The following is a 22,188-nucleotide window of genomic DNA, read 5'->3' as shown; positions in this document are numbered from 1 at the left end:
AATAAAGAGGAATTGGTTCCTCGCTTTTCTTTTGATGCTATGCTCTCCACACCATTCTAAACAGAACCTTCCCCAGAAACAGCACTAAAACCAAGCACAAACAAGAACATCTTCAAAATAGTATTTTTTGAGTAATTCTGTTTCAAAACTCCCTTTGATCACAGAGGCACCTTCACAGCCTCTCTGAACAGGGTTACTTGATTACTTGTGATAGATGAGACAGACATACAGCTTGGCAAGGAACTTGCACCCCCTTCTCTAGGTCTCTAGAGACACTCTACAAGAGGATCCTGGGTTCAGAGCCAGTTAAGCTCTACCCATGTGGTGAATTTGCAACCTGAAGTCCCTATCTCTATAAATGCAGCCGCTTAGATGTGATCTTTCAGGCCTGAAAAAAATAGTAATGAATGGTAGCAGAGCCACACTTCTGATGATCTGTTGTATCTAGCACAGCCTCATCACATGATTAACAGTATTTCAATCGAGGACGCTCTGACTGTACCTTTCTGGATGGAAATACTAATGGGAAGGAAGTTTCAAATAAAGAAGCTGCCAATAGACTCAAAAATAAAGAAGGTCATAAATTCAGCTAACCACATCAGGGAAAAAGGAGGGAGGGAGGATGGGGAAGAGGGCAGCTACGTATTAGAAAAAAGGCTTTCCTACAGCCCAACAAAGACAAGAAGCATCCTCCTCTACAGCCAAGAGGTGATTGGCATGAATCGAGATGTGCTTTTTATCGAAGCAGCAAAGAACAGAGCATGCCAAACACATGAGCCAGCTGGCACACTTGCACTGCACAAAAGGTCTGAGTTCAGCCTCTTCCAGAGTATCTACACAGGAAGGTGTATATGGGCAGCCACCTAAAGAAGTTTCATTTCCTATGGCTTACTATAAATTTAACTAAAAGAATATCTAAGATCACAACATTTATAAGCTTACACAGTTCACAGAAGAACCAAAAAAAAATCTCCTCAGCAAGGCTCACATTGGTTGATTTGGGGATTTTTTAAAAGCAATGTTCCTCCATTATTTAAAAAATGTCCCATCTAGCTACTTTGAAACATAAGATATTGACATTCTGATTTTATCAGTGTAAAAAGGAAAAGGTGTGGGGTATACAAGTGACTGAGTATTTCCATTTTTTACTCAAGGCAGCTATATACTAACTTACATGCAACAGCTTCCTTAGTCTCACTTGAAAAGTTTCTGCTCCACAACTCGTTGTATGGCTGATACAGATTTACCCCATCCAACAGTCTCACTTGAAAAGTTTCTGCTCCACAACTCGTATGGCTGATACAGATTTACCCCATCCAACGAGGTATGAACCACAGAACAAGCCCATAGACACTACTCAAATTACTCCAATTGTGAAAGGCTATTCAGCCTCATACAGAGAATTTCCATTGCTTACATTTTAGTATATGGCTAACATCTGAATGCAATAAAAATCACAATCAATTAATAGTTATTTTACCACCTCATGCCATGAAAGTAGAAACATGACAAGCAGCCTTCTACTTAGTATAAGTCTCCTTAAATTTCTTATATCTCTGACATATACAGATGCCAAGCTTATTTCTGTAAGAAGCTTTGCTATTTTTGTATTAGACCCAATGAAAGTGTTGCTTTGAAACTAAACAGCAGTTCAGATGTAGGTGCATCTCTATTTTTGAATTTATTCAATTCACCCATCAATACTCACTCTTGCTTCCTTAAGAAAAGCACCATTAAATGTGTGCATACACTCATGCATACACAGGGCAAGACAAAAAAATCTCTCACTTGAAGTAAAACACATCTAAAAGGAAGTTCCACAGTCATTTCAAACTGACCTAAATGAGAGTCAACTGCCAAGAAAAAAAAAATCAGCAGGTTTTCATCCAAATCTAGTTTGCTAAGCAGCTGCACAGAATCTTGCACCCCCTTTCAGTGTATTCTACAGTCAACTTCAAGGATCTGCTAAAATCACCTTTCCAGTCAGCTTGCAACTGGCCAACTTGACCCAGCTAGTGCAAAATTTTTATTATTTACTTTTCTATAAAGCTAATCCTATGGTATCATAGTTAGTCACTAACTTCAGCATTTCTCAGTGTGTGGTGGCGAAGCAGACATAATTCTCAGGAATTTCACCAAAGAGCTACCAGCTTTTAAGGACTGGCTAGCCAAAGCATTAATCCTGCAGTGCTGTATTTTAAACCAAACAATAAAAAGCAAAAAAACCAACCCCCACCCACCTCACAACCCTGTGAAGTTATACATTCTCTTTTTTCCCTGACCATCTCAGAAATCAGTTACATGCTTTTTAAGCAGTAGAGAAAGTAGCCTTCTATTAAGGTATGTTTCTTTAGAGCTGATCTACATTCTAAGGATGTTCATGCATTTTGGTTTATTGTATATTTTCATAGAATAAGATACAAGAGCTTTATTAGCTTTTAGATTTTTACTTACACTTAATTCCTTACAGCTAAGGACTTGTAATCACTTACACTGCATTGGATGTATTTTGTGTTTGAAAGATACATTCAGAATTTAAAATTTGCTAAAAATCAAGCGCAACTGGAGCTCCTTTTTGCCCTGGATTAGGTTTGGAGGTGTGCCTTGCGATACGTATCATTGCTAGTAAACTGCATGTCTTCCTGAACAGTACAGCTGCATTGCAGTAAGTGGGTATGTAATCTGTACACACTTGACTGTATACACAATCAAATCCTACTCTGATTTAGTATCTCAAGATAATGCTAACCTGCTGTGTAAGCCAAGATTACTGTTGCTGTCCATTGCTGCTCCCCCTGAAATAAAACAAGTGATACTTTTTTTTCTAGCATCAATACCACCAATGAACACACAAGCTATTTGAAGTACTAAACTCCAGAAGAAAAAGCTTCCTCCATTTATCTAAACGAGTTTAGTTTGTGTTTGTCATTCAAAAAGTAACTTGTAATGTGGTATTTTGTACACTTGCTCTGCTGAAACAGCATTATTTCTTTTTTAGGGCATGCTATGTACAGCATATAAACTGGAAAGTTTATAGTCAAGTAGCATTTGATAAACATTGCAATTGTTTTGTAATTTTGACTGAACCGTGCAACACTTCAGCCATATGTGACTGCATTAACCAGTTTTTAACCTGGAACATCTGCACTGGAAAGATTGTCTTTGTCAGACTGTCAAAGACACAGAACGACTGTCCCATATGTAACAGGGTTTGCACTTCCAAGTTCTACTTAGAGAAGAGAACTCTCAACTAGGGGAAAGCTGCTCGGTACAGCAGCTTTGCAAAGAACAGACTACTCACGCAGAATGGCAAACAAGTCACAAGAAGAACATTCTTCACTAAAGAATTCACTGCTGCTTTGCAAAGGTCTGGCACGTGCATGTTTACACACTGAAAGTACAACTGCACAAGCTCCTTTGGAGCTGCAGAACAGGTTTGGAAGTGCAAGATCAGTCTCATGTTAAACAAAACAAACTTTAAATAGGATAACTATAAATACAAGAGCCAGCCATGAATCTTAAGTGCTTCAGATGTAACAAGCTGAGTATTCAAACAACTCCTTAGAAGTTATTTTAAAAGCAATACTCCTGAATATCTTTATAAACAAACTGTTCAGGCATCTATTTAGGATGGAAAAATGCAGGATTCAGACAGACTTGGAAGTGAGGTCTTAGCTTAAAAGTTGCTGGGATCTGTCAGAATCGCTCAAATCTTTTCCGTAAAATGTAGTATCTTTCCATTCAGACAATAAGAGTGTGACTGGAGGAATTGAATCATATTTCAGATTCAGCTACACATCCAGCTACATTATCAATATAATATTGAGTTTAACTTCCCTCAAAAACTGAAGGAAACTGCAATGAAAATGTGTATTGGCTATAGATGCAGTAAATATACTGCCTATAGTAAAGCTACAGAACACTTTGAAGTATGAACATTAGCATTCAGCTGTATCCTCAATGTTAACTCATTTGACTATGATGTTTATGTCACATTTCTATATAGGCTATCTTTTTTGGAAGTGAAAGCTAACACAGATTAGCAGTTTACAAAACTGTTAATGAGAAGTTACACAATTTAGAAAACTTCTGTGCAGGAACCTAAAGTTCAGTAGGACAGCAATACCAGACTCAGAACAGACTAAACGTTCCAGGAAAACTCCCCGACAGCAGTCAAGCTGTAGTATGTACAACACAATTAAAATGAAAACCTAGGAACTGCACAAAAGACTATTAAAGGCTTGGTTTTTAAGTGCCTTTTCTGATTTTACGCTTCCAAATTCTGACCTTTCACTGCATTTTCAAAATAAGCTGTAGAAAGTGAACATGCCAGTCTACTACTGCATATAATTTAGAGAAGCCTAATCATTTATCCGCTATTTCCAAATACACAGAGGGGCACCTTTAGAAAAAGCACATTGCTTAAATGTATTGGATATCTTTCATCTAGGAATAAGCCCAAAAGGATAAACAGACTATAAATGGGATATTATTTTTCCCCAGACATACTGTTACAGACATGATGGAGCCTTATGAAACATTCTTACCATTAGTCATAAATCGGAAAGTTGTGCTAGGAGAACACTTCACATGGAGGACTGGAGATCTGAAGCTTACCTTTTTTTTTTAATTTGCTCCACCCCAAATTTATCTACACTTAATAGTGAACTGCAAATATCTGGTAAGTTACAAACAACTGACATTTTCTTGATACCAGTAGTATGGAAGAAAAACACCACTAGAATTCAGACATGACTGGCTAGCTCAGACTTTTGTTCTAACAGCAGCCACAGCCTGAATTACACTAAAGACAACAGGCTGTAAGGTACAAATCAAGGAGCTGCTCTAGAGTGATAGAAATAGATACCAAGCAACACGATATAGATTATCTTGTTTTACATTTTTTCCTGAAGAGCACTAGACTCATTTAACATACACCAGAGAGTAAATGAAATGGGAAAGAGATGGCATAATGTTCTATGAAAGTACTGACACCACAAAACAGATTTTTGCTTTCATTTTCATATTGCCTTAAAACAGCCAGAACCAGATTTTCTATCATGCTGAGCATTCCATATCAACTGAGGTCAGTGAACGCTTCTGAAGATAAACATACCTGAAACCGTAACTATATGATCAATGCCTGCAGAATTTGGCCTTGACATCTTGCTGTCTGTTTTAATTGTGTGAAATATGGGCAATACTTCCCCTCTTTATTGTACCGTATCATGACTAGTAACTTGAGGTGTGACATTAGCCCCAGAATATGAGAACTGCCAAACAAAAAGTTTGCATTACACCACAGTAAGTAAACACATTCAGAAAAATATTCTTCTTTATTTTAGAGCACTTGACTTTCTAGTTTTACTGTTACTCCTAACAATTGTAATAAAAGTGACACAGTGGAGTAAGTTAACAACAGCAATACATGTTCGTACTAGAAGCTTTAAGACACTCATAAGAAAACAAGTTCAGAGCAAACCAATGCTCGAAGATGTTACTGTGGTCATTAAATAACTAATTTAATGAGCAACTGGTTGGTTTTAAAGCTTTTGGACAAGTTCGAGGACTGCACAAAAGAAAACAATTTCATATGAGCAGAGCATCAGTAGGAGCAACTATGAGCAGAGACATGAGAGCACTTCTTGTGGGTCTTCAGATGGGTATTTGAAGCAGCTATTCCCCATGTAGACCACTCAAGACTAAAAAAGCTCTGTTGATTAAGTAGTTTGTACATCAGCTGCTACACCTGTCAGCTCTCAGCTTACATGTTACCTCAGGGACACAAATTATCAGCCATCAACATGTTTTGCACTACCCATTCTCAATACAAAGTAGAAGCATCCTATCCTGGCAGTACCTACAATGAAGTTTCTCATACTCCTCCTTCCTCCACTTATTTTAAAGTTTCCTTACTCCTCCTTAAGATACAGTAATACAGCAGAAATGCTATCTTTTGCTATGAATGTACCAGTTGTTAACCAGATCCTGTGCAAGTCCACTTACCAGATTTCCACTCCTGGAATTTTAACTCAGAGATGCTACTTTAAAACTTGAACTGACAGAGTCAGTATGAACAAAAAGGCTGTCCTTGGCTGATCTTACAGAGTTGTTATTTCTTAAAATGTAGAGAGATTCCTAGTGGAACTAATGTTTTTCACTTCCTTACATAGCTCACCAATAGCTCACAGAGGGCACCTAACTGCAAAAACACTCACAACTTGTTTTAAATTCCTTTAGCTTTCCACATCAAGGAGGGAAAATGCCTTCTTTCCTGAAAGGGTTAAAGAAAGATCTTCACTGGAGACAGCCTACCTTCCTGTGTAGACAGTCTTACACCTTTTTTTGAGACTGTTGTTTCTGATGTTTCTTCCAGCCATTTTCTCTCATCCAGTATTTCCTCACAGTCTCCATGTTTTTAGTTACTCAGAAAAAGGGCACATGTGCACTAATGTCCAGCTTCAATGGAATCAACCAACGCACCTGCAACACAATCGACGCAAACCTTGATGTTGACTAATTGAAGATCTTCACTCTTTGGATTTTTATCTCTTCAATATAGAGACAAGTACATACGGGGAACCAAAGAGTATTTCTGAATATTGCTCAAGCACAAAGAGAACTTTTTGGGGGGGAAGCCAGGGTAGCATTTGAAGATCCCTCTTGTGAGGAATAGTAACAAATAAGGCTGTTCAGTTATTTCTAACACACCTGGACAGCAGCTTACAGAATGTGAAAATTACCATATCCCATGAAATTGCTTATACTTCAGGTTATTAGCTTCCAGCAGAAACATTCTGCCAAGAGCCACAACTGCTTTCACCCTGAACAGGAACTTCGCATGAACAACAAAACTCACAATAATGCAGTGGCGCTCCTAAACACAAGTTTTTGCTTCCTGAATATGCCAAAAAGACTACAGCTGCTTCCCAATAGCATATGTATTGTGCCAGCTAAATGAATTTTATTCAAGTACAAAGACATCAACATGACAAAAGTAGTTTAAATAGCCAAGCATACTTGCTATTTAGAAACTAAAAGAAGCCTGATAAAAAATGAATAGTCCTCCATGCCACATAGCAGGCTTTTTAAATTAAAGGTTTAGCATTATAGAAAACTCAAGGAGAATGGCTGTTTTGCCGATATCCACTTTTTAATAGTAACTTCAGAAACTAAAGCACTAAGCAAAGAATAAAAACTATAAACCCACTTGTAGCATGAAAGAGGAAGAGCCCAGTAGCTAGACAGTCTCCTATACCAGAGAAAAGGATTAAGACACCCAAATCAAAGTATTTAATGTACAGACTGTATTGAGACATTTTCCTTGTAAACATTCCATGTTTCTTAGCACATAAATAAAAGTCATATTTCAAAACCTTTCATCCATGTAGCAGTACTTTAAATGGTTATTCCATAAGGCTCCACAAATCACGAAAATGAAGCTTTTCAGGCAATTTTAGGAGTATCAACCATAAGTAAAAGATTCCACTACATTCACACTTTTTAAAGCCATGTTTTGTTTAGGTAGCATTTCAAAGTTCTAGAGGAAAGCAAGTATCTTGTCAGTAAAAAAAAAACAACCTCAAGTGTACATCATTTGTCAAGCTCCACTGAGCACCTCTGAACAGTTTTGTGTTACCTACCACAGGAGGTCAAGAAACAGCACACACTGACCCCACCAGCATCACACCAATAGTCCCTGCAGTATAACATTACAAACATCAGCAGGTTTGCTGCAACAAACTGTCTCCATCAGCAGGCAACTACTCAAGGTGAACATGAGCTATCTGACCTGAGAAATAATCTGGAGGCAATTATGACTCTACTAGAATTTTATTGGTATCTCTTCCTCCACTTTTCCTTCACCAACTAGATGAGGGCAAACTCAGCTTCAGTGAACATCTACATCAACAGCTTAGCCAAGTGACAGCCAATTTCAAAGAATTTTAAAGTATTCTTTACACGGCTTTCTCTTTACTTGAGACTACAAGCAGATATCACTGACAAAACATCAAACACACAACTATTACATTGTCTACTAGAATTTGCACTCTGGGACATCACAGAAATAAAGAGGGATGCTATATGTGCCACTTCTGAGAGCTCCAAAATCAAGAATGATGGATGAAGACTGTACTGAAGCAATGATTAGATCCCTTCATATTTATAGCCTAACCCCATTTCACTCTTGAACAACCAACCTGCTCTTCTGGCAAGTGCCTACCCTGATGCAGCAGTTATAGATGCTTCACTTGACATTTGGTGAACCATGCATGTACTCGCATTTAAACTAAGGCAAGTCTGCAGTTATTCACCTGTTAAGTTATCCCATTTCTAAAAGGCATGTTCTGTGACAAGTGCCTGGTTTTCCCTCTGTGAATAGTCTGAGAAGGTAGAAACAAGAAATTCTAGGGATTAGGAGGGCTATAGTGTTAAACAGATACAAAAATCACAACTAAAGATTCCAAATCACAGTATCCAGATTACGGATCTCAATGCTTCTGTATATAGGTGCTCATGTATACAGGTACGTCTGTCTCTATTGTGCCTTCCTGCCCTGTTTGCTATAGGATCTAAGTGTTGCCAGACTTCCATAAAATGGACTTGTCCCAGTACTTAAGTACCAGCTGCAGACCAGCTCATTGGCTAGCAAGTCAATGGCTACAAGCTGGTCCTCGACTTGAAGGTGAAACCCAGTAGGCTACTATCACAGAAGGCTGGAAGAGAGCTCTACAGACTGCCTAGTCCAAATCCCCTTTACAGAACAGGGTCAGCTGAAGCAGGTTACTCCTGGCCACATGCAGTCCCCATCTCCAAGGATGACAACTCCACTACCTCTCTGAACAACCTGTTCCCATGTTTGACAACCCCTATGACAAAAGTCACAAGAGTGTCTTTTCTTTTACTCAAATATTCCCTTGTATTTTAAACTGTGCACATAACACCTTGTCTGTTCACTGGGCACCAATGAGAAGCATCTGGCTTTTTTTTCCCCCCCACTCTTGACTTTAGGTATTCATACATGTAAGAACTCACCTGAGCCTTCTCTTCTCCAGGCTGAACAATCCTAGCTTTCAGCCTCTCCTCATATGCCAGAGACTCCAGTCCTTTTGTCAACATCATGGCCTTTCTCTGGACTCTCCTCAGTATGTCCATGTGGCTCTCATACAGGGGAGCTGAGAACTAGACCCAGCACTCCAGATGTCTCACCAGGGCTGAGGACCACCTTGCTGTGGTACACTTACCAATGCAGCCAAAGTACTGTTGACCTTCTTTGCTGCAGGTTATATTGCTGGCTCATGTTCAGTTTGCTGTCTGCAAAGCCGCTTTCCAGCTGGTCAGTCCCCAGCCTATATTAGGGCATGGAGTTATTCCTCCTAACATGCAGAACCTGGTGTTTCCCTTTGTTAAAGCTTCCTTTCAGCCCATTTTTCCAGCCCAATCTTCTCATGCATCAGCCACTCCTCACACTTTTGTATCATCTGCAAGGTTGTTGAGGGGTACACTCTGCCCCATCAACCAGGTCATTAACGAAGACGTTACATACGCACAGCCCCAGAGTTAAAAGCCTGGGCACACTAGTAGGACTTCACACTGCTGATCACAACCCTGAGCCTGGCAGTTCAGCTAGTTTTGAGTCTAACTTACTGTCTACTAAGCTATACTTCAACAGCTTGTCTGTGTTATGGGAGACAGTATCAAAAGCCTTAAAGTCAAGATAAACAGTATCAATTGCTCTCCCCCTGCCCACTGAGGAAGACATTTTGTCATAGAAGGCTATCAAGTTAGTCAGGCATGACTTCCCCTTCATAAATCCATCTTACGTACTCCCAGCCACGCTTTGTCCTTCATGTGTTTTGTAATGGTTTCCAGGATTATTTGCTCCATCAGGTTCACAAGGATTGAGACAAAGCTGACTGGCCCACAGCTCCTCAGATCCTCTTTTTTGTACTTCTTGAAAACAGGACTGACATTTGCTGTCCTCCAGTCCTCAGGAAACACCATCCATCACAATGAGCTTTCAAAGATAGAGTGGCAGTGCAGTGACATTGTCCAGCTGCCTCAGCAGTTGTGGATGCATCCCATCAGGTCCAATAGGCATGTGCACATCCAATCTGTTTAGAAGTTCTATAACCTGATCCTCCTCTATTAAGATGCATGTATTTAAGAAAGCAATAAAAGTATCACCCATAGGCCCTCAAAAATCACAGAAGTTGTGTATTTTCTCTATTGCCTTGATATACCAGACTTGCTACTTTTATCAGCAACTATCAGAAGGGTTTGAGAAGATTTACCACAAGTATTGACCTTGAAATGAGAACCTTGTTAGGGAAGATGACAAAAAGCATTATCATGAAAGATGCTTTGAGTTTCTCTAGATTCTGTCTCATGAAGAGGTTTGGGTGGTGAGGTTTTTTTTAGCACAATAGTGAAAGTTGTCAATGAAGTCACTGACAATTGGTATCTTCTGCTTTTCCTTGACATGTAACAGGAACCCACTCTTGGACATGTAAGAGAATAGACCCAAGTATCCTCAAGACAGCAGCAGGAGCACCAACTAGGCATCTGTTGATCAGTCCACTGTCATTTTGTTGCACACAGTCAATTACAGAATATATGCAGGTGCCGTAGAGTCTCCTTCTGATCTAAGTGCCTTGTCAGAGGCGTGCATGATACCTAGAAGATCAGAATAAAAGTATCACCATATCCAATGTTTGTGTTGGTGCTAGTGGATGTGGGAAGATGCAGGTTGAGAAGGAAAACAAACCTACTAAGTACCTGCTTGGGACATGTCTTCCTCTCAGGAAGACTAGTCATCTGCTGGATCTGCCAATTAAAGGCATAGTCAATTCACAAAGGGTAGAGTTTAAACTGTGGATTTAGTGTAAACACCATAATGACAGTGTTTAGCACAGTGCCTTCCCTTTCTAGGTAACTATTCCTCCAGAATTCTTCCATTCTGTGATAGAAATTATCCACATAAATTTAACATGGGGGAAAAAAAAGTCCCAAGAAACAAACAAACATGGAATGAACTTGGAGTTTTGCAGAGCAGTAGGATGTTCACGAGGTTCCCTCTTGGTGTCTTAACAGCCAAAACTAAGAATGTTTCGAGAGGAACTGCGCAAATGAGCACAGGCTGGTATTTGAGAAGATGACTGAACTCACAGCCAAGGCACATGTCTGAATTGGAATCTCTGTAATAGTTCCATATTCTAAAAGCTATTTTAAAATCAAGATATTTTTGGAGAAACATAAGTGGTTGGCATTTGTTTTAATACATGAAACAACATTTAACAAATTACAGAAACACTTCAAGTCTAAAATGGGGAAAATGAGTATAGTTTCTTCCTTCAATTTAGCAGCTATACATTAATGCAGATGACTAATTCAAATTTGAGTAGTACAGATTAATTAAAGCATGTTCTTCTGAAAACTGAATTTTGTATTTTTGACATAAACCAGCAAATTGCTTCTGAATGACAGAGAGCAACTACCTAAAACCCACCACAAAACCATCAAGAATATTCTTGTCTCTTATCCACACTTTGGTAAAATCATGCTTCATAATACACACTAATGAAATTATCAACTCAATCCAACATGCACAGCTACAGTAACAGCTTATGCAGGAAAGTGTGTGAACTTAATTTTCTGAGGACATTTTTTTCTTCTGCATTTTGCTTGTGACTTTTGCTACATGTAAATGCTGTTTCCCTGCACTAGTTTGCTATGAGAAGAGCTTCCCAAGTGACATTTGAGAGTCTGCTAGCTGTTTTAGCAACCCAGAAGTTACCCAATTGACACACCGAGTCAAACACACTGTCATAGAATCACTTCATTTGGCTGGAAAAGACCTTTAAGATCATCGAGTCCAACTGTACCTGTCCGCTACTAAACCATGTCCCTAAGCACCTCATCCACCCATCTTTAAAATACCTCCAGGGATGGGGACTCAATCACTTCCCTGGGCAGTTCCTTCCAGTGCCTGACAACCCTTTCCGTGAAGAAATTTTTCCTAATATCTAATCTAAACCTCCCCCGGTGCAACGTGAGGCCATTTCCCCTCATCCTATCACTTCTTAACTGGGAGAAGAGACCAACACCCACCTTGCTACAGCCTCCTTTCAGGCAGTTGTGGAGGGTGATAAGGTCTCCCCTCAGCCTCCTCTTCTCCAGACTAAACAACCCCAGTTCCCTCAGCTGTTCCTCATCAGACTTGTGCTCCAGACCCCTAACCAGCTTTGTTGCCCTTCTCTGGACATGCTCCAACAACTCAATGTCCTTACAAGACAGAAGATCAGTTGTGAAAAATAAATATTGAGCTCAAAATGCAGGTCTGTTCCTTGACACTAGCAATCTGCATAGGAAGGTCTCAGCTCTTGTTCAGACTAGCCATTTCCTTTCCTTTCCCCACCCCTAACAAGTAAGTAGAACCTGGTACAGCACTTCTTATATTTGTGAACTTTGTCTTTTATGTAACCAAACTCACTTTACACTACTTCATCATGACCAAGAGTTTTCACATTTAAAAAGCCTCAGACTATATTTACAGCATTCCCTAGAGGCTACCATATAGCGAATAGAAAGATGACAGCCAATTTCTTCACAACATACAGCAGCTACTTCAGGAGTCATGCAAAACAAATACACAGTGACAAACATTATTCTTACTAAATTTTTTTTTTAAAGAACAAATCAGCACAACAGTGTTTCATGGAATGATTTCTCCAGTATGTTGTAGGTAACAAGCAATCTATGACTGAGTATCAGCAGTGATGTAACACTGAACATAGTCTATATAGTAGTACAAACTTGTTCTGAACGAGACACTGGAAAATACAGTAGACTTGGTGTGACAGCCTCTATCACCCTCTAACCGATCTTTTCTTTGTCTGGAAAGACAGAATCTGGCTGTGTACCAATGTAGCAAGTTAGGAAGTGATTAGTGCGTGCCATTGGTATCTGCAAACAGGGAGCATAATAATAATTATCACTTGAGAAAGAACTTGAACTCCTTACATAACATGTCCTTACTCATCCCACATTACCCGCAGAAAAATCAGTTGCCAGTATTACAGAAAATGATAAAACAAACATCTCCTTTTCAGCTGGCCTTTGTCCAACATTTCCTCCTGCAATTCAATGCCCCCCTCATTTTCTTTTCTTATTTCAATATTAGAGTAATTTTATGCTACAGCATGGTAGAGAAGTGCACTTGGGATACTGAACAGCTCACATGTTTTTTTTAATTATACAGTATTTGAATAATCAAAAGCTCTATCTACAGCACAATACATTTAATCAAGTTTAAATGGCAGTATGTTTTCTGGGAAAAATACAACTGTTAGCTCCACTTCAAGCTTCTCACCCTTCAGTCTCTGCTACTTCTATCTGGTCAAGTCTAGGAAGAAACAGTCAAAAAACAGTTCACATGCTACTTATCTGACTAGCGTAACAGCACAAAACCTTAAGAATCACAGCCTAATTCAAAGAATTTTGAAGGATTAAACAATTTATCGGATAACTCCCTCTGAAACTAGACATTAGTCAGATCACTGCTTTGCAAGCAGTGAAGGACCACAGAATCTGCAATTGGATCTTGCTGGAGAAGCACATACAGTAATTTACAGCAAAGCAAGCTTAACACTTTCTCCCCCTCCCCATCAGCTTCCAGAGTTATTTTAAAGTCTGGATTAAGTGCCTCTGAAACATAATTATCTCAAATCTCAGTGGGTTAACTCCTCAGTCCTAGAAGGTAACAAACAAAATTGCTGAGACTGATGAAACGTGCAGCTGACCTGCTTATCCCAGATGTCACCGTTACCTTCTTATGCATCTAAGTTTTGAGCCATTAGCAAATCTTGGAACAGTTCCCTTTTCAATCCAGTTATGCAGTCAAATATAAACCTCTGCACATCGCGAACTGAACGCAAGGCCAACGCGTATATGATTTTTTTGTCTACTTCAGAATTTTAGGGAAGACCGATTGCATAACAAAGTATACTTTGACTTGTTAGAGACTTATTTATTAGGCAATATTTCACCTCAAAAGAAGACTTTGAGAATGCCAAAAAGCAACAGAGCTACACATAATCTTTCTTTACTGAACAGATTTCAGATCCTCGTGCCTCTGGTTACTTGAAGACAGTCTCTTCCAGCAATAACCTTTTTTTTTTTTTCATGAAACAAGTAGCTTTACATTGTATTATGATGTCTTTCCCACTTATGGTACCCTTCTGTGACTTCCCTCAAGTGATTAAGCAATAGTTCTACTTTAAGTGTGAAGGAAGATTAAAAACATCTTTCCTCCTTCACCAAAGGAAAGCATATGATTTAGTGCAGTGATGAAGAACCAGCTGTACTCCACACCTTTCTCCACTTAATATTCACACAAGTATGTAAAAAAATTGCAAATTTGTAGCTGAAGTGACATCCCCTCCACCCAGTCAGCACTTCAGTTATTTCAGTTTTCTTTTTTTGACAGGACATTGATTAATTCTTTCTAGAAGCAACTGGTAAAACTTGCTTAACGTTTGTTTCATAGATATGAAGTACTCATTAATAGATACTTTGGGAACAGGCATTAACAGTTCCCAACACACCCCAGTGAAAAAGATGGGACTCACAGCAGGCACCTTCAGGTTCAGACATCTATACCTAGATAACCATAATATAGGTGCCTGTGCTCCCTCTACAATCAAACCAGATCTACCTAGCACAGTCAAGACAGCCTTGATCGCTGTTCAACTGACCCTACATAGGAAACCACGTATGGTGGTGAGCTGAACAGTTCTGTGTCCACTGACCTAAATTCACATGCATAAACCTGGAAATTAACATCATTCCTTGACTGTTAAAAACATATTCCAGAGAATTTGAGGGATGAACAAATAAACTGAAAGTCTGAGATCTAAACACACACCTGCCTAAAATAATTCACCTACCCCCCCCAAAAAACAGAACCAAGAAAACAGAGCTAAACATAACTACTTCAGCCATCTTTTTATTGAATGACTATCATGCCAAATTTTTTTATTTTTCAGAAGTTACACTTAGCATACAAGAACTATGCTTTTTTGGTTTAGTTAAATACACTGAAAGTTACCTGAAAGCATGAATGTACAGAAGCACAATATACCCTTTATGATAAGTTATGCAAAGATAATTCTATGGGGTTTTTTCCTATTCCTAGAAATGTTAAAACAACAAGAATACCTTCTCTGTCTTCAGGATCCTTTAGACACAGTTTACTGATTTCCAATGAGGTCTTGGATAAGATTTCAAATAATAAAAGAAATTCAGTCAAACATCAAACACATGTCTAGTCTCCCTAAAATGACTCAGTAACAAATATGTAAAAATATTACCAGAGAAGGATTTCATCAAACAATTCTCAAAACAAAGAGTGTAGCTGAAAGAAAAGGTACATGTAATGTTTGGCCAACTTCCAAATTAAAAGTTACTCCAGTGTATTCTTGATTAATTTGATTACTGAGAAGGATTTCATCAAACAATTCTCAAAACAAAAGTGAGTGTAGCTGAAAGAAAAGGTAAATGTAATGTTTGGCCAACTTCCAAATTAAAAATTACTCCAGTGTATTCTTGATTAATTTGATTACCCATTTGTTGAGCAATTTACCCTTTAAATGCCTTAACTGTTTAAAGGATCTTTGATCAAGTCCATGCTAACATACTAAAACACTGCTAGTTGACCATAAGTTAATCATCATGAAACACTGCTGAACTAACTCCTTAAATAGACCCCAAAAAATCTCACCTTATTTTCTGATGTTACTTCCACAAGTATAGCAAATCTGGCTTAGATCTTTGTCACAATAACATCTGTATTGGAATATAAAGCATAACTTCCAACCTATAACCTTGGTATTTGGAGTCCTTCTAAGCAGTCTAAGTACTGAAGAGTTTCTAAAACTGCCCTGAAATAGTCTTCACTTTGACCTAGGCAAGTCCTAAAGCTCTGCAGCTCTGTGTACCTGAAGCTAGATTTCATCTAAAACTGTTAACTGATGTTAGTAGACTAGAATCTGGGTTTAAATCAAAATATGCCGGCAATTTTTGTTTACAACATTTAGTATGAAGTGCCAACTTATAGCAATTAGATAACAAACAATATTTTCCCCAAACACATTTGACAAGTGTCTGCCTTCTATACAACCACCTTTTCTTTCCTTGCCCTCTCCAAACAGAGGGGAGACATCAATATTTTTCCTCTAGAATCAGCTATGCTTTACATTACCTTTTGCTCTCTCCACTCAGGCGTAAAGTAAGACCAACACTTAACACCAAGATGTTAAGAGATACTTACTGAGAAATATAGTGCTTATCTTTGCTGAGCAAGTAAAGATATATATTTTCCCCCCCCACTATTCCTCTGTATTCTTGCAGGTATTGAATTAAGCAATTTACATTTTCCTTTCTTACATATAAAATATTGCAGCGCTTTTTTTTTTTAAAATCTTTTTTAAACCTTCTATTAATATAAATACTGCCTATTTCATCTTTTTCCCAAAACCATGGTTTATGAAAGACCCTGGACCCACTGGACTTCTACAAAGAAGGAACTTTCTAGGCTTAAACACCAACTCTTTCATAAAATCCTCATTATCTATGCTACTTCAAAAATGCAGTTGCAGGGACCACAGCAAATTACACCTATTTCCATAAAGGTAAGTGGGGATCTGTTCATTCCCAACTTGCAAAGAATTCAGTTATTTACTAGGTATTATCAAGTAAGCATAACATGAACCATACTACAATAGTTTCTATTTTCAGTCAAAATATAACAGTAATTTCTGTGAAATCCTAGTATTAAGCACCAACTTAGACAAGTTAGATACCAAAATACAACATTTTCCTGAAACGTGTGGCAAACTGATGTGCGCTACAATTCTTTAGCCCTAACCCTTGAATTTTAGCAATTCTAAAATTAACTGTCAGAGACTAACATTTAAGTTTCTCTTAGTTTCAAAAATCCTTCTGTTACACTAGTTAGATGAAAACCCAACCAAGTGAAATGTGAGAGAGACCTTGTCTTGGTAAAAGAGAAAGACAAGAAAGAGGAAAATGCTTTTGCAGAAGTTAATAGCACACAAAATTCCACATATTTGGAAATTGTGAGGCTCTTAATTTTAATTAGTTTCTAGGATTAAACTGGCAGTTTTGAGCAGCACTGATTTGATACAATGAAGACAACTAACAGCAAGACACCTTTATGAATAAGTCTCTCCTGAAACATGGTAGTCCTCATTTCTTTTACCCATTGTGTCAAGAACAGTTAAGTGCTAAAAATCTTTTCATACACCAAATGAGTTTATATGTATCTTTTAACATCTATATTTTCATACTTCAAATAGCACAGGTAAAGCTTTCACAGCACTGACTGTACTTCTGCCTAGATAGTCAGTGTAACATAACTTTAAAAAATTTCAATCCCAAGTTCACATTAAAAAGTATACACCAGCAACAGGCACTGCAGAAAAGCTTGTACTATACATGATGCCAGAGTTTACTGAAATGTCAACCATGGAGACTTAGTACAGATTACATTCTCCAAACAGAAGGATATTGAAAACTTCATGTTAGGACAACTAGCAAAGAAGATCTTAGAAAGAAGAAGAATTTTAATCCAATGAAAGGAATACCCACTGCCGGTTGAAGAACTGCATCATGTATTTAGGGTTTTTCCAGTTACAAAAACCTCTTCTTACCTAGTCATGAATGGATTAGAATATACAGATTTTTATTACTTGTAGCAAAGATAGCAATGTCTGAACAGACCAACCTTTATTTTATTTTGTACACATTTTAATAACATGCTTTAGTTTGAAAATTTTTTAACTATACCTTACCCACAAGGTTGGAACAAAGAACTACATTTGAAACAATAGTTCTAATGTGACACAACTTTGCCAAAAATGTGAGAGTTCAGATGTGCAAAAACTAAACACTGAAGTTTAGCTGAAGATTGAAATGGGAAACAAGCCTTTGTGGTAAAAACCAACGTATTCATGTATTGATGCAATTCAGAAATGTACATAAAACAACAGCTATCTGTGATTTTTAAAATCATGATTTCTGGTGACATCATAAACCATAAGTTGAAAGAATCCTGACACACTTGCACTCAAAATAAGCAAAAATAAAGTTATCTTTGATTTTTTAATTATTTTTTTTTTTAAGAACTTCAGTGCATCCTGCACCAATCTGACTTATTTTGACATCAACTGCCTACTGAAGTGACGTTTCATACAGATTAAGCATCATCAAGTCATCATTCACATGTGACAAAACAGTACGTTAAGGACAAAAGTGTTCAGCAGCAGTTATTGGTAAGTTACAGGAAAATCTGTATAGAAACCAGTTAGATAGTCTATTAGAAATTCAATATAGAAGACTTCATTAAAACCAAATAAATACTAAATTTTACCTTTTCTGGATTGTAATATAAAGATTTCAAAGTGGTAAACAAGGGTGGGCAGCCTTTACTGAAGTTAACCCTCAGGAACTTATCCATTAGTTGTCTAAATTTTTCACCTAAAAACAAAAGTGTATTTGGTTATATGTCAGTGATTGCAAGCGTTATATAAATATAAGCACTAATCGCTGCGCAATTCTGGATAATAGAGCAACTGTAAAACTGCAATTAAGGGTTTTCATCTTTCCTGTTATTTAAGAATGAGACGCAAACATGCTCTGGATAAAAGAGATCAGAGTAAAATGCTTAAGTTGCTAGCATTTAGGAGACTGCTGACGAAGACATGGTAACAGTCCCCAAACCTGTAAAATCTATTAAAAAGAGAAGGTATTAAGTGCTGGCTACAGAGCATGTAGCAAGAGCTATTTAAACAAACATTGGAAAAAATTATAATGGTAAGAATAACTAAGCACTGGAATGGATTACCTTGGAGATCTTGTAAAAGCTCCACCATCGGAAGTTTTTATGATTAAGTTAGACAAATATGTGTTAGGAATAGTGCAGATATAAATTATCCTGCTTTGAGGAAGAAGGATGGATGAAATGAACCCTCTACCTCTCTTCTAGTCCTATTTTTTATGAGTAGGACATGACTTCCGATGATAATATGATTGTTTCTGGAATCAGAAACAGAATAGAAGACTGGGTTTCAGAAGGATAAGCACCATATCAGAATAATCTTTATCAAAATATACTGGCAGAAAGCTAAAAATGTGATTTAATTATGTCTTCAGGTAAAACTTAGTGTGCCACCTTTCTGAGAAATGCTATTTCCAAAAGAGAAAAAAAAGCAAGCAGGACTTCAAAGACAACAGCCAGCCAGGAAAGTTGCTGGCTTTCATGTTTTTATCCCTATGATGAAAAGTGGTTGTTTTCAGTTGTTTCAATTTGGTTGGGTTTGTTTTGTATTTTGTTAATCTTTTATGGGTTTTGTTTGCTTTGCATAGGGATGAAGCTGCTGCACTTCACTGCCTACTCTGTTGTGGACTTCTAAGTCTTTATGTGAAGTGTACTACTTATTTAACGCTAACATACATATAATAAAACTGTTGAAATAAACTTCAATTCATTAAGAACACATTACAAGTTTGATTAACAGATTGTTTTCTAGATATTCAGAAAATTAAGATACTACTGCTTTGCATATAACACTTACGTACTTCCACCAATTCTGAATTGTCCTACACTTACTGTTATCAGCGCTGTTACTGGGACTAATAAAAGTAACTCATGTCCTCACCTCGCTGTACTAAGCCAAACTGTTCTATGTAGAAACTCATACTACCTGTCGATGTGGATTCATGACTGGACTACAAGCACATGTTTTATTGCAGGTGGATTAATTAAAAATTGTTTTCTCACACAGCAAGAAACTCCCCTATATGACAAAAAATCCACCTCAGTTTCTCAATTTCTTCTGTTGAATTAGTCTAATTTATATTCTTGATGGAAGAATCGTAATTCAGAATTAAGGAAAGCAAGATTGAAGCTTTCGTTAAGCACATTTATTTATAAAAAACAGAACAACTTCAAAACAAAATCTGAAAAATGCAAAACACACACCTAGGCACCCACCTATGACATTAAGCCAAGCTCAAAACTTCGTCTGAAAAGACCTGACCGCAGGAACAGTGAATCCAAAGCAGCATAAACAAATCTAAAACTGAATGGCCAGACTCCAACCCCCCACCCTTGATCAGACTGAAAGCTAATTGTAACAGCCTTCCTCCATATAAGTGTGGTTTCCAGCTGGATCAAGGAGCTGATCTGTATCAAATACAGGGTTGTTATGATGCAATGCATGGCAAGGTCTGGGAATGACTGCCCTTTTAACACAAGCCATACACTTTGTAGTATTTTAAGCCAATTCTGAATCAAACAGTGTTGGTTGCAAGCAACTAGTCAGTGACTACACTGTAACAGCAGCCTTATTTAAGGAAAAATTCCATCCTCTTGAAATTTGCAAATATTTTTCTGCGAACAAGTTTGTTTCTACCTTCACATTCTCACTATTAACTTCTGGCTACAGGGATTCTCATCTGCTGTACTTACAAACAGAAATCACTTAGATTAATTTCTAGGGGATTGAAAACAGTCTTACACATATATAACTGATACAAGCGTAACAGATTAACAGAAACACAAGGTTAATTTAGGAAAACCCCTATTGTTATGAAACAATGCAAAAAGCCTACAGGACAGATTTTTCTCAACTGATCTAATCATCAAATTTGCTTTTATTTAGACTATTGCTACAGCAGGAACAACTAATCCTTATTACCAAACACATTTCTATTTAAATGAACATTAGCTGTGAAACTACACTGTCAGATATGATGAGGTAACCTAGTGCAAAACATACAGTGAAATGATGTCAACAGCAAAACACGCTATTCATAAAGAGAATGGAAAAGCATTTTGCAGGTTATTTTCTTGTTTGTTATACATTAACACAACAATTTTATTACAAGAGCAAAAACTATTACTTGTCACCTAGCTTTTCAAATCTAGCTGAACTGCCTTAAAATTTGCCCTTGTAACTTGAAAGCAACTGAAATATCTGGGATTAAGTAAGGCACAAGTGTTAACTTCAGAGCTAAGTCTTTTATGAAGCCGTTAAAATCTTGTGCTTTTTACACAGGAAAGGTGCATGCACGTTCAGATTCCTTAGCAACAACAGAAAACTGGACTAGCTATGCTCTGTAGCATTTAAAGGTACAAAAAATGTGGTGCTCAGTAAAGGAGCTAAACTAAAAACTAACCTTATAAAATTAAAAGCATAAGCAGACATGCTGGGAATTTGCAGCTGAACTTAAAAATTTCGTGACACTTGGTATCTAACTTACGCACTTTCTATTTCTTTCCAGAAGTTTTCTACTGGAGTTACAGCAGCTATACAGCTATGTACCAAGTGTGTGTTTTTATAGGATTCACCATTTAACTTAGCGTCCTTCCTTCTATTTTGGGAGATCACAGTTTCTGTTTTAAAAAGTATATGCATATTCCTTCCAGGACTGAGGATATTTGTGCAAAGTATTTCAAAACAACTTCTGAAAGGACACAGTCACCGAAAGAATTTAACTATAAAATTAAAAATAAAATAATTTGTGCTACCTAGCACAAGACCTGCTTTTTGTTGCTATTATTAAATTATCATCACAAATTTAGTTTATGTTGCAGATTGAAATTCTCATGGTTCTGCAACAGTGTTGTACACCCAATAAGATATTCAGAGTCATAAAAGATTTGTTGTTTTCTGCTCCGTAGGAAAACTGTTAGGAAATTCATCAGTCTTATGCTATTGTGATTGTTATATGCATCATTTACACCTGATTAAAGTAACAAATCTACAAATTATAATTTATAATATTTATAGTATATATTTGTGATTTATAATATTCATAATTATAAATTTATATTTCCTAAATTATAATGTAAGTTAGCATATATACGTATAATAAAGAGATGGGGTATATACACACACCCCAATTCAAGCATACTATCCCCCCTACATTTTAACTTATGATTCGTAACTTGCATGATGCAGAAAAATGATGTACAAGAATTCCTACAATCTATATACCATCCTTTACTGTATTTTTATCAATACGAACATTACATAGTTCATATCACCATATTAGAGCACATGAACTTTTTCCATCAATTCCTAAAACATAACAAATCATTTT

The 22,188-nt window shown here is 37.4% G+C and overlaps 1 protein-coding gene across 3 annotated transcripts in view; it reads right to left on the bottom strand.

Moving 5' to 3' along the window:
* Window positions 1-22,188, bottom strand: part of NAA16 (N-alpha-acetyltransferase 16, NatA auxiliary subunit) — a 59,926-nt gene that overhangs the window by 19,322 nt on the left and 18,416 nt on the right. For all 3 annotated transcript variants that reach the window (XM_009646716.2, XM_035902102.1, XM_035902103.1), the window contains one exon: window positions 18,452-18,558. In XM_009646716.2, coding sequence (XP_009645011.2) covers window positions 18,452-18,558 — 107 coding nt within the window. The remainder of the gene's footprint in view (window positions 1-18,451; window positions 18,559-22,188) is intronic.

This window comes from Egretta garzetta, unplaced genomic scaffold (assembly GCF_000687185.1).
Source record: "Egretta garzetta isolate BGI_Z169 unplaced genomic scaffold, ASM68718v1 scaffold779, whole genome shotgun sequence".
Classification (NCBI taxonomy): Eukaryota; Metazoa; Chordata; class Aves; order Pelecaniformes; family Ardeidae; genus Egretta; species Egretta garzetta.
The sequence above is the reverse complement of the archived record's forward strand: the minus strand, read 5'-3'. Positions and strand labels throughout refer to the sequence as shown.